Below are 11578 nucleotides of genomic sequence, written 5' to 3'. Positions count from 1 at the left end.
TAACGGTCACGTGGATGTTAGTTAAGTCAAGTCACGTGCAATAGAGAACGGAAACAATCCCACGTGACGGGGTGAGAGTCGTGTCGCGTCATGGCAGCACCTGGAGCATTTCCCGCAGGGCAAACAGCCAGAGTATACAATGCAGTGAGTCGGATGTCAGTATTGGAACAGTCGATGCTGATTCAATATAGGTCTACTCCTCTGTTCAAGTATTCGAATGTATGGTTCGAGGGATTGCTGGTGAGTTTGATCGCTTGCTGATAGCCACCCAGATTTTGTGTTAATTTGCTTTAGTGATGCGTCGTCGATCCGACTCGTATGTGAATGCCACACAGATACTAAAAGTGGCTGGGATAGACAAAGGTCGACGGACCAAGATTCTCGAGAAGGAAATTCTGCCTGGCAAACATGAGATTGTCCAGGGTGGTTATGGCAAGTATCAGGGCACATGGTAGGTCGTTTATTCCCTTACCAACCGGTACTTACTCCACGCAGGATTCCCCTCGAACGAGGTAGAGACGTAGCCGCCCAGTATGGAGTGGCTTCGTTGCTTGGCCCCCTCTTCGACTATGTTCCAGCCCCAGCGCCTCTTCATCCTCGACCCCTTGGCACTACCTCACATGGTCCAACTTCTGGTTCAAATCCCCCATCTTCTGGCTATTCTTTCCCGCCTGCCCCTATTGTTTCTCCGCTACCTCCTACTGCTCCTCCTGGGTCTGCGCTCAGACTATTGGCCCAAGGTCGTGCTCAAGGGTTGTTCACACCTTCGACGCTTGCGAGCTCGCATCACTCAAATTCCCCTCCTCATCCTGGTCAACTTCCTGCCACATCACCTCACCGCTCCTCGCCTGACCCTATCTTGGCTAGCTCTTCAGATAGCACCGCATCTCGGCAACACTCTCGTCACCCATCCAACTCCGCGACTATGGCCGGCGGTCCAAATGTCAAGCGCCCCCGTCCTCATGAAATTCCTTCTCTTGCACCTAGTGTTACGCCCATCATTGATGGGGAGCTTCCGCCAACTAAACGACAGAGGGTACTACCTACGCTTGGGACTGGCCTAAGTGATACTTGGCCTCCACCTGCCCTTGCTGCTCCTGCCACAATAGTTCCGAAAGCCCCCGCTGCATCATCTCAATTGTCCCACCCTCCATGGGCAACAGTTAAGCACGACTCTCCGAAAGGGGGTCGTGCAAGAGCTGTCTTGATGGCGATTTATAGCGATGCGGACCCTACTCACATTATACAACTTCTTACCGCTGTACCTCCTGAGGAAATGGACATCAACCTCCCGCTGGATGAGCATGGTAATACTCCGCTTCATTGGGCTTCTTCGTTGGCTCGAATATCCCATGTGGAAGCCCTTCTTGATGCTGGCGCTGATGTTCAAAGAGGAAACGCTGCCGGAGAAACCCCTTTAATGCGCACGGTGTTAAGTGTCTCTTCGACAAATGACAATGCTATATCCTCTATGCTACCTCTCCTTGCCCCTAGTCTTCGAACACTCGATTCTTCGCACCGCTCCGTGCTCCACCACATTGCCGAAGTAGCGGGCGTCAAGGGGAGAGCTGCAAGTGCCCGAATGTATATGGAAGCCATCCTGGAGTGGGTTGCTCGAAACCAGGGCGGGGAGTTCAAGACCTTTGTAGATTTACAGGACGAGAATGGCGATACCGCATTATGTGTAGCTGCTCGGGTCGGTAATCGAGCACTTGTTCGTATGTTGGTCGACGTTGGAGCCGACAGGGGGATCGCGAATAAGCTAGGCCTCCGCCCCGGAGATTTCGGCGTCGAAGGACAAGTACGGTCACGCTTTGAATCAAAAAGAAACTCTATTGACACTAAATGATCTAGAATCTCCAAGTTGGTAGTATGGAAGAGGTACTTAGTGCACTCCGCTCACGCCCCTCAGTCCCAGTTCAGCGTTCTCAAGATATTATTCATGGTATGTTACTATGCGTGATTGTCGATTATTACTTTCATTAATTCAACATTCGTCATAGATTTAACCTCTATGATCCAATCGTTAACGTCGGACTTTCATTCCGAAATAAAATCCAAACAAGACTCACTGGATGTAGCTCAAGCCCATCTGCGCGCGGCAACTCGAGAGCTAGCTGACCAACGCAGGCACATTGCTGCTGCTCAGGTACGGCTGGCTGCTTTGGATCAAGCACGACAGCGGGCTCGCAACGTGTCTCGGACCATTAAAGACGAAGTCTCCTTCGATTGGACGGGTCGGACTGAAGTGAACGGCACCCCTGCGCACGCCTCAAGGGGGATCGCATTCCAGTATAGGGGGCCATCGTCGACGCTCGCCGCAGAAACAGTAGTATCCGTCGAGGATGTACCTCGAGCAGAAACCGCGGCCGCCATTGGGGATAATTCCGCGAATTTAGACATCAACCCCTCGAGTCTGAATGTGGACCCCCCTATGCCTGCCCCAGGAAGCGATACTATTGCCACCCTTGTGAGATTACGTCGGTTGAAGATGTGGCATACTCGAATTGAGGAACTCGTACGAGAAAGGATGGACGCTACTCGGGGCGCGGGAGCAGAGAAAGAGTTTCAATGCAAAAAGATTGTGTCCCTGTGTACCGGAGTTCCTGTTGACCTGGTTGAATCCGTAAGTGATGGTCCGAACTTCTGACCGAGTGTTGAAGAACTTCCTTTAAATAGATGTTGGAAAACTTGCTGATTGCTGTGGAGAGCGATGGTCAGGGTGTTGACCTCAATCGCGTTGCTGGATTTATGCAAAAGGTATGCAACATTTCACGTCCTTCCAAAGCATGATCGCTTATACAGACTCCCAGGTTAGAGACGGGGGCCTCTGAGGCTTCATGTATCCAAACATTTTGGGCGTCCATACAAAAGTTGTTGGTTTGTTTCACTATCTGCTTGTCACTGAAATCGGATGTAACCATAACAGCCATTTTTATTTCGCTCGGTGTACCTTTAGATTAACAATGGCCAGCTTTGTATCACAGAATGAATGTGGCTCCGGAAGAAATGTTAAACTATGGAGCTTTAATTCTCCATGGAGAACAGTTGGTATGAACGATTCCACGAGCCACTGGCAATAAATTGGCCATCAGATGAGATGTCTGCAGACATGACTTTGCCAGCGTCTGCGGACATAGCTTTGACAAGCTGCCAGTCATCTGCGCTCCATACCTTGACCATCCCATCATAGCCCGAACTAACCAAGAATAATCCGGGGATGGGTAAATGAAGGTTACCCACAGACTTTGAAGGGATCCTATCGTCCATAATTTCGTCTGTTATTGCAGGCTTATCCTCTTCCATCTTGGATCCATCTTCCCCGTCCTCTATTTTGACATCAGTGGAGCTACTACTACGCGCAATGTCGGTAAATATATCTCCTGTCGCCAAGGGCCGATAGAACGATACGTCAGAAACAATCGAAGTATGTGCGCCGATAGTATAAAGTGCACGCAAAGAACGCATGTCCCAAATACGAATCGTATTATCTCCGGAGCCCGTAGCAATTTGGTAACTACAAAGGTTGTCAGCGGGATGGCCATGCGTTTGGGTTTGTGAACATGCCCGTTGGGAGAGAAGTCCATCCCGTAAATCGCCTGCCCGTGTCCGTCAAGTACCATCGCTGTTCGCCCTGTTCTTAAGTCCCAAACTCTGCCAATAGCATCCAATCCGCTTTACAGTACCCCACATGAGAATGTGCTTGGATTGTGCAAGAAGCAAAACTTACCCAGAGGCCACTAATGCACCGTCATCCTGAAACTGTACAGCGTAAACCTCCTTGGAATGGCCTTCCTGGAATAACAACTGTCTGTCTGAAACATACGAGCTAGTATTTTGACCGGTAGAAGCGTCCCACAATCGCCAGGATCCATCATAACTCGCGCTAGCCAGATATTGGCCAGAGGGATGAAATGCCACCCGGCAAACTCGATCTGCGTGACCTTTGAGAGTATGAAGGGCTTTGTCACTACACTCAAATGAGTGATAAGCAAATTTACAGAATCGAGTAAATGGATATCACCTATTTAGTGACCATAAGCTGACTTCTAAATCCGCCCCACCTGTGGCTAGATTTATAGCATCCGCGCTCTGAGATAGCGTGGCTTGTGGGTGCCAAGCAACACCACCTACACGATCACCGTGAGCTAATGAAGGTAAATGTCAGATTCGTGGCACACTTTTCGGCAAATGCTTTCCCACCTCGATAGGGCTTTGCGAGATCGCAAGCAGGAACATTCCACAACTTGACATTTCCCGACCAACTTCCAGTGGCCAGTAATTTCCCGTTGGGAGAAAAGCGAACCTGAGATATCGGACGCTCATCCCCAATTTGCGACCCATAGGTAGCAAATTTCTGAGAACCAGTTAGTTCCCGGGCCGTAAGACCAGGTGGTCGCGATGCCCACCTTAACCTCACCGAACACTCGTTTACGAGTATCTATAATTTTCCCGAGTGGAAGACGACTTTCTTCTCGCTGCTGGGCAACTCTAAGTTGAGCTCTGAAATGGTTTGTGGTGGTAAGTACCTCACTAACCGGTAAAGTCTGGGAGTGGTAGTGACCTGGGTAATGAATATTCGGCTATTTTTCTGCGAGCCTCTAGAAGCTCCAGTGAACCTTCCGTGTAGAACTCCTCTTCTTTCTGTGCGATATGAGTGAGTTAAGATATTAGGGTATGTCCCATTTACTTGCCTCCTCATCGCTGGAGCTTGATTCATCCTCCATCTCAATATCATCGTCTCCCCCTCGGGCAGCACGAATCTGAGACAACACGTAAATCAAGCGGTCACGACGATCTGCAGCCTGTGGACATTGAATTGGTGCTTAGGTGAGAATTGTCACGCGCCTGATGTTGTGGAACATACGCGTTCTCCAAAGAGGGTGATAGGTTCTCCAATCTCACGCAACCTGGCCTTGACACGACTATCGTCTGTGGGAACTGCCATAGTCCTCGCTCGTTTTTTTCTGTCAAGCTCATCGAGAAGAGCTTTGTTTTCTGCCCTCACGCGGTCGGACCCCCCCAGCGCGTAATTTCTGTCATCGACTTTAGATGAATGTCAATAGGGTATTGTCATCCGAGTGCTCATACTAACCAAGGTTTTCCAACGTCAGTCCCTGTGTGTGCATTAGTCATTAATCTATGGATCTCTATTTAACACTCACGCTATCCGCCATGGTGAAGGACGTGGTCGGGTAACTACCATGGGTTGCAGTTGGGCGCTTATTGCAAAGTGAGATGACAAATTATTCGCCGATAAATTATAACCCAATAGGCATGATCGACCACAAAACAGTCCATGAGATAGGTGACCATCAAACTTGCTAGCAGTAATATAGTTCATCTTTCAATATTCAATAAATCCGATGGATCTTGTATTTTCCGACTGCTCTTCGATCGAAAACCGGAATGATCCTCCGCGCATTTATTTGGCGAATAGTCTGGACAGTGATATGACGAGTGCATCAAGATTATGTGCAAGCGCACCCTATGTATATTATAAAAACCACAATGCATATGCACTGAGCCTACCTTTACACGTTTCTACTGATGTCGTAACTCTGGAAGTCAACTGCACAACGAAGCGGTGCTCTTGAATAACCTGGTAAATTGGTTCAAGATGGGAAAACATTTGATTCGATATTGCCAGGTTTGATCATCTTAGCGAACCCATCTGTAATTGTTCTTATGTCTTATAACTCATCTGTAAGCAGCATGGCTGTCTGATATCCCAGATTCATCAACGCCGCAAACCATATGCAACCCCATTCAGGGTCATTCACCAATTCATCACACCCATTACGCTAAAACGGTATCAGGGCATGCCCGGCCCAGATAGGAGACATTTCAGAATCTTTATTCACATGTCTCGCGGCATATATGAGACTGCCCTCTTTTCAAGTAAGACTGCCTTCCGAAGTATTGTGATTGAAGAGGCTCCAGTACAGCATATACGTATGTACACTAGATGACCGCTGCAGATGTGAGAAGTGTTACCTCAATCTGAAATTAATCACAAATCACAGCAATTCGAAAGTATTCTGATGCAATCATGCCATAGTCCGCGAGTCAGCTGATCAAGATGGCATAGTAGATGGAAGGTAATATCTCAATCTAGATTTAGAGGTTCTTTTTGGCCCGCGATCAAGAATTCCAAGATGAACCATGATATTTTCGGACATATATTAACTCAGAAAGTCTCGTAGTAATCATTGAAACCAGAACAGTTGAGGATTTGGACCTCGTGAGAACAGGAAGGCAATCATTCTGGGTGACGATACCGATGAAATATGAAAATGAACCAAGGTGATTGAGCTCCGAACCCATTAATATTAGAATATGCTTGAGACAATTGATTCGCATAGAACACCAGACTATCAATGTTTTCAGGGCTGAAATATACTCAAAACTACATGGTTGCGAAAGATAGATCATCTCTTGGGTGTCGACGGAATCGAAGCGAGCAATAAGCCGGAATATTCGATCCGGCGGTACTCTCCGCCAAACCAACCGCCGAGCGCCAAGTTGAGACGTGTACAGCCAGCAAAACATAATTCACCACGTTTCGACCAACGTTTCATCCTCAGTGCAAGCTTAACACAGGATTGCGGCATCACATTCCCTTCTCCCTTCCACAAGCACTATGCAAGCTCATATTTCATCCAATTATCTTACATCACGCGTCCGTATACGGAATCGGGGTGATAAACCCTTGGGATCAGCTGCATCAAATACTAGCACCACGAACATAGCATCTGCCGTAAAGGACACCAGTACGCAGCACCTTTGGGCGCCATGGAAGATAAAGATGCCGGCCACACTTGCGCCCAGGTTGTTCGACTTTTTGTTGGCTGTTTCGCTAGTTTTCGGTGGATGTTGCACGTACGCCTTGATCCTGTATGCGATTTGTGGCGCCGCTACTGAGCACCTCGCCTTTTAGGAATGCCTGGACTCTAGAGCGGGTATTAAATGAAACACCTTCAATAGGTTGGTCTCTTAAGCTTGCGCTGGTGAGACAAGCACTTACCGCCATTTCGACAGGCACGACGCTATCGTTCCTTCAGATGCTATTTATTACCATTCAAGCTCTTCCGTCAGTCATCCAGTGGGATACGCCTCTGTGGAGTTCAGTACCACTACCGTCGCTTAAACCTCGAAAAATACCCCTGTCAGTGTGGTAAGCCTGGGCTTATTGCATGCCTCTTTTCACATTAGCTATAAAAAAACTCGCAGGACATTGCAAGTTGGGCTCGTATCTACCATAGCTATACTCAACAACCTAACATTTCGATACAAGCTCCCGCTAAGTATTCAAATTGTATTACGATCAGCAGGTAGGTGCTCCCTTTACCCATGCCTTTCGCCCATATTTATCGGCTCATCCTTGTAATAGGCCTAATCGTTTCGATGGCCCTCGGATACCTTTTTGGGTGCAAACAATACAATAAGACCCAGCTCGTAGGCTATCCCCAATTCAAGTCTCAACATGGGATTCCTAACTTTTATACTAGTTAGCCGCTCTGATCGTAACTGCAGGAGTGATTACGACAACCACTTCTAAAACGACTTCGGCAGCATCATATCAAGCCAACACCAAGGAATATGCATTGGGAGTGACCTGCCTTGCTCTATCGCTTCTTGGGTCTGGGGTACTTGGGCTGTACCAAGAACGAACTTTCACAAAGTATGGTCCACACTGGAAGGAGGGTGTGTTTTATAATGTGAGTTGATTGTGGAATATGGTGTATAAGTAAATCAATAGCCATTCCGATAGCATGCAATGTCTATCCCTATCATTTCCTTCATGTGGTCCGAGATCTCCGACGGGTGGCGATCTCTCGCCACTTCACCCTCGAGCAATACAATCTTTTATGGGCTTACTGGACTCCACGCGGTACTAGCATTCAACGTTGTCACCCAAGCCGTATGCGTTTCGAGCGTAAATAACCTGACTTCGGTATGTTTCTGCTTAAAGTAATTTTCGAGATTGCTAGACATTCATAACACCTTCCGTTTACAGCAAGTTTCATCTGTCACAACTAACCTTGTGCTTACCGCGCGGAAGGCCGCGAGTTTGTGTCTGAGTATTTGGTGGTTCGGGTCTGGGATTTCGACGAGGCTTGCGATTGGCGCTACCTGCGTCTTTGCAGGTACTGTGTTATACGCTCAAGCGAGCTCTCAAGGCAAATTAACTACTGCTCAACCCACCCCCGCCGACCCTCCGTCCGATGGAAAGCTACTTGCCGAGAAATCAGAGTCTCTTTAGTGGACACGGTAATTACTGATATCCTTGAAGCCAGTCAATATGGATATATACGCTTATTATGTATTTTTACTTTAATAATCTGAGCATAATGATTGTATTCCATGCCGTGATAGACGTAACAGTACGAGCATCACGTCCAGATGGAAAGTCCAGTCACATTGTCATTGCAACCACTACCAGCCAAATATCATATCCGAAAGCTTTCCCATCACACCAGACTGAGACTGGTTCTCCTGGGCCCCCTCTTGCTGGTTCCTTACACCCCAGTCAGCGCCTGGAGCAGACGCTGCGGTAGGTCGCGTTTGAGCTGTCACTGGCGCGGTAGATCTGAATGCGGAAGCTGATGGCGCAAGAGTTGCGGCTCGACCAAAAGCTGTGGGCGCATGCGAAGTTTGCAAGGCTGGGCTTTTAGGAGTGGGTTCCGTAGGTGCAGCGGTAATCGCTAGCCTAGGTGTAGTTTCGCCAAGCATAGATGCTTGCGAAGGATCCTAACGCAAGATGAGTTCTAGAATGGAACAAAAAGAGATTAAACGGACTTACGACTAGCCGAACAGAAATCATCATATCCCCGTTGATTATATCCCCGTCTCGCCTCAAGGCCCTAGCGCCGTCCCATGGATTGAGGTAAGTAATCTTGAACCAATTTCCACCCTCTGCTGGCATTTCTGGTGCGGAACTCTCCCCGATCGCGGTGAACTGAGATATCACACTATGGGCACGGTCCGGATAAAATCCGGATACCAGAACTGCTACTGCGCCATCGTGGTTCTGCGTAGGAGCAGCCCCTTTGCCAATAGTTGAGACAGAAGTTGAAGCAAGAGTGGGTCGAAGAGTTTGTTGGAGATGGGCTTGTTGATGCTGTTGAGAAAAGTTGAAGTTTCCGCCCTCGAGAAGTGATTCGGTGGGTGGTGCATCGTCATCTACTATCGGCGCAGTGCGGTCACGAGCTTTTGGAGGTGGCCTAGACGAGTAAATAAAAAACAATTCAGGATAAGCCAACTACAAGCATCAACCACAAACTAACCGAGCATATAGTGAGCCAGTCCCGAATTGGGTCGACTGGCCATGGTCTCGTGCCACGGGCTCTGGGAGAAGAGGAGGGTTATTAAAGTTGGAGAATCCGGAGACACTCTACTCCTTGTGAGACAGGCGCCACGTTCAAACATACAAAGGTACGCACTTTTCCCTGTGTAGTCGATAACAGATACCCTGGAACGTATTTTTGTTCTTGATTTAGAGAATCAATCGTGAACGCATTTGGTTGGGACGTTGAGGCATGTTGGGACTGAAACATGATTAGGTGTGGTTGGAGTTGGATGATGAAGCAACAGCCCAGCGCTTAGGTGAGGAGTGTTCTCACGTGACTTGCCACGGGGTGCAACTAGCCACGAGGAGGATCTACGGATGCATCGTGTTGTCCACACATCCAGCTGAACTGACTCTTGTCTTATGCGCCCATGGGTCGAAAAAAGGGAGGTAAAAATCCAGAAGGTCACAAGGCGGGCGGCGCTCGTATGGGTGCTGGACGTCCGCGAAAGACCGGTCCACTGACACTCAAGGCCTCCATTCGGGTCCATGCCCACCAGCCACCCGGTGAGTCCATTATATATGAATTTACGCTAGCTCTAACTTCCGTAGATCCCTCTGGACTCATCCGGCGCGATGCTGTTCACCCTGCTCTCCAAGCTTGGATTGATATCCCTGCAACATATGTCCTACGATGCTGCAATTGTGGCCATTCCGACCAGAACAATCTCTTGGACTCCAGCCCGCCACTACTTGCTGCGGACGAAAACCCTTCGACCACATCAAGTCTCTTTTCCCGCTCACAGAGCCCTCATACTTCTGGCACCGGAGAGCCTCTCCCAGAGGTCTCGGCCGACTTTGAGAATCACAGTGACACTCCTTCGCTCTTCACTCCTCCTCAGTCTGTCAGCCCAGTGGGATCGTCCATCTCTGACCCAGATCAGATCCACTCTGCAATGTCCAACGATGACTCTGTGGTATCTCATGCCGAGTCTCTCTTGATGCTCGGTACTCCCGCCCCAACTATTTCCATCCCGGTGGCTCACACATCGTACGAGCTCGAGCCTCAGGAATTAACCCCGGCTGCCACCCATCCGCATTCGCACTTACCGGTGATGCAGCCGAATCATATTCCACAGTCTCCAATGACATACAACCAGCCGTATATTCCGAGCTTTATCTCACAAAACAGTGTCAACCATCCAGACCAGTTTACAAACCCCGGGCCCGATCCTCAATCTCCGTATCGCATTTACAACTCACAACCCGAGCCGCATTTCACTCCCACCTCGACCACGCCTCCTTCTTTCCCTGGACCAGCAGAACCACCGTTGCCATCCCCCCAGCAACAGTACTATTCACCTCAACAACAAAGGCCTCCCGAGTTTTCTCAGCAGCAAGCACAACACTTTTACGCTTCCGCTTCGTCATATCCAGACCAGCAGCCTCCAGAGATGTATTTCCCCCAGGCCCAGGCCTTGCAACAACCGCAACACATCAAACCTGGTCCAGCCGCGTGGCGCCATGCCCCACATTCCACCTCCATTCCCCCCGTGGTTGCAGCCATTCTCTCACCTCAGCACACACACCCACAGCAACAACTCGATCCCTGCGGACCAGTGCAGTTTTTGCCTACGGGCCAACACACCCAGCGACGCCGCCGTCGGTGTGTCATTTGCATCGGGGCCGGAAGGGAAGGCGAGGCCGATAGGTGCTGTGGGAGAGGGAATCGACATTTATGTCCTTTGTATTCGAAACATGGAAGTCCTGGTATGTCGCCTCCCCTTTCTTCATTTCAAACCTCGAATTAATGCATTCCCAGAAAACATAATGGAAATTCGCAACGCCAAACACGTTCGTTCCACTACTGCGACCTGACCGCCCATTCGACTATCGATCTTACATGTACTTATTTTCTCTTGATTTTCTTTCTTTGGGTTCGTATCCTTATTTATTCCGCCTCCCGTGTATCCGTATTTGTTTCTTTTATGTTGCCTTCCTAACTGAACATTGAGCGAAGGATTTGGTTTGGTCAACGTATATCTAATAGTCCATTGTACAGTTAATATTCTGAAGCGAGATATACGTAGCTTCGTTGCTATCCTGAACTTGTTGTGTTGGTTTATTTTTGTTGCATGCCTATGCGTGCAAGGTGTACCGGCGCAGTATGTACCGCCTCGTGGCCAAAGTGGGCTAGAACGAGATACACGTTAGTCTTCCTGGTCGAGACCGTTGCCTTGTGCTCAATGTAAATGCTCAATAAGTGCGTTCGCAATGTGGGTCGTA

At 48.9% G+C, this 11578-nt stretch overlaps 5 protein-coding genes across 5 annotated transcripts; 3 read left to right on the top strand and 2 right to left on the bottom strand.

Annotated features, from left to right (window-relative positions):
- Positions 1 to 90: 90 nt before the first annotated feature.
- Positions 91 to 2834, top strand: RhiXN_04902 (ankyrin repeats; the record flags this gene model as incomplete). The annotated part of the gene is made up of 8 exons (XM_043324718.1): positions 91 to 144; positions 192 to 240; positions 295 to 451; positions 496 to 1801; positions 1855 to 1945; positions 2004 to 2626; positions 2680 to 2760; positions 2814 to 2834. 8 exons carry the CDS (start codon positions 91 to 93, stop codon positions 2832 to 2834), a joined length of 2382 nt encoding a protein of 793 aa, XP_043177137.1.
- A 193-nt stretch (positions 2835 to 3027) lies between these two features.
- Positions 3028 to 5177, bottom strand: RhiXN_04901 (U4/U6 small nuclear ribonucleoprotein Prp4; the record flags this gene model as incomplete). Its single annotated transcript, XM_043324717.1, has 10 exons — positions 3028 to 3517; positions 3731 to 3970; positions 4025 to 4130; positions 4180 to 4357; positions 4410 to 4491; positions 4539 to 4644; positions 4691 to 4805; positions 4868 to 5046; positions 5096 to 5117; positions 5166 to 5177. 10 exons carry the CDS (start codon positions 5175 to 5177, stop codon positions 3028 to 3030), a joined length of 1530 nt encoding a protein of 509 aa, XP_043177136.1.
- A 1466-nt stretch (positions 5178 to 6643) lies between these two features.
- RhiXN_04900 (UDP-N-acetylglucosamine transporter YEA4) lies at positions 6644 to 8266 on the top strand (the record flags this gene model as incomplete). The annotated part of the gene is made up of 8 exons (XM_043324716.1): positions 6644 to 6882; positions 6941 to 6987; positions 7042 to 7177; positions 7234 to 7334; positions 7394 to 7458; positions 7512 to 7721; positions 7775 to 7957; positions 8021 to 8266. The coding sequence occupies 8 exons, from the start codon at positions 6644 to 6646 to the stop codon at positions 8264 to 8266; spliced, it is 1227 nt and encodes a 408-aa protein (XP_043177135.1).
- Positions 8267 to 8439: 173 nt separating this feature from the next.
- Positions 8440 to 9560, bottom strand: RhiXN_04899 (uncharacterized protein; the record flags this gene model as incomplete). Its single annotated transcript, XM_043324715.1, has 4 exons — positions 8440 to 8754; positions 8807 to 9227; positions 9291 to 9397; positions 9447 to 9560. The coding sequence occupies 4 exons, from the start codon at positions 9558 to 9560 to the stop codon at positions 8440 to 8442; spliced, it is 957 nt and encodes a 318-aa protein (XP_043177134.1).
- A 163-nt stretch (positions 9561 to 9723) lies between these two features.
- On the top strand, positions 9724 to 11170 carry RhiXN_04898 (uncharacterized protein; the record flags this gene model as incomplete). The annotated part of the gene is made up of 3 exons (XM_043324714.1): positions 9724 to 9859; positions 9905 to 11062; positions 11115 to 11170. The coding sequence occupies 3 exons, from the start codon at positions 9724 to 9726 to the stop codon at positions 11168 to 11170; spliced, it is 1350 nt and encodes a 449-aa protein (XP_043177133.1).
- Between the last annotated feature and the right edge of the window lie 408 nt (positions 11171 to 11578).

The sequence above is a fragment of the Rhizoctonia solani genome, chromosome 2, assembly GCF_016906535.1.
Source record: "Rhizoctonia solani chromosome 2, complete sequence".
NCBI lineage: Eukaryota > Fungi > Basidiomycota > Agaricomycetes > Cantharellales > Ceratobasidiaceae > Rhizoctonia > Rhizoctonia solani.
The sequence above is the reverse complement of the archived record's forward strand: the minus strand, read 5'-3'. Positions and strand labels throughout refer to the sequence as shown.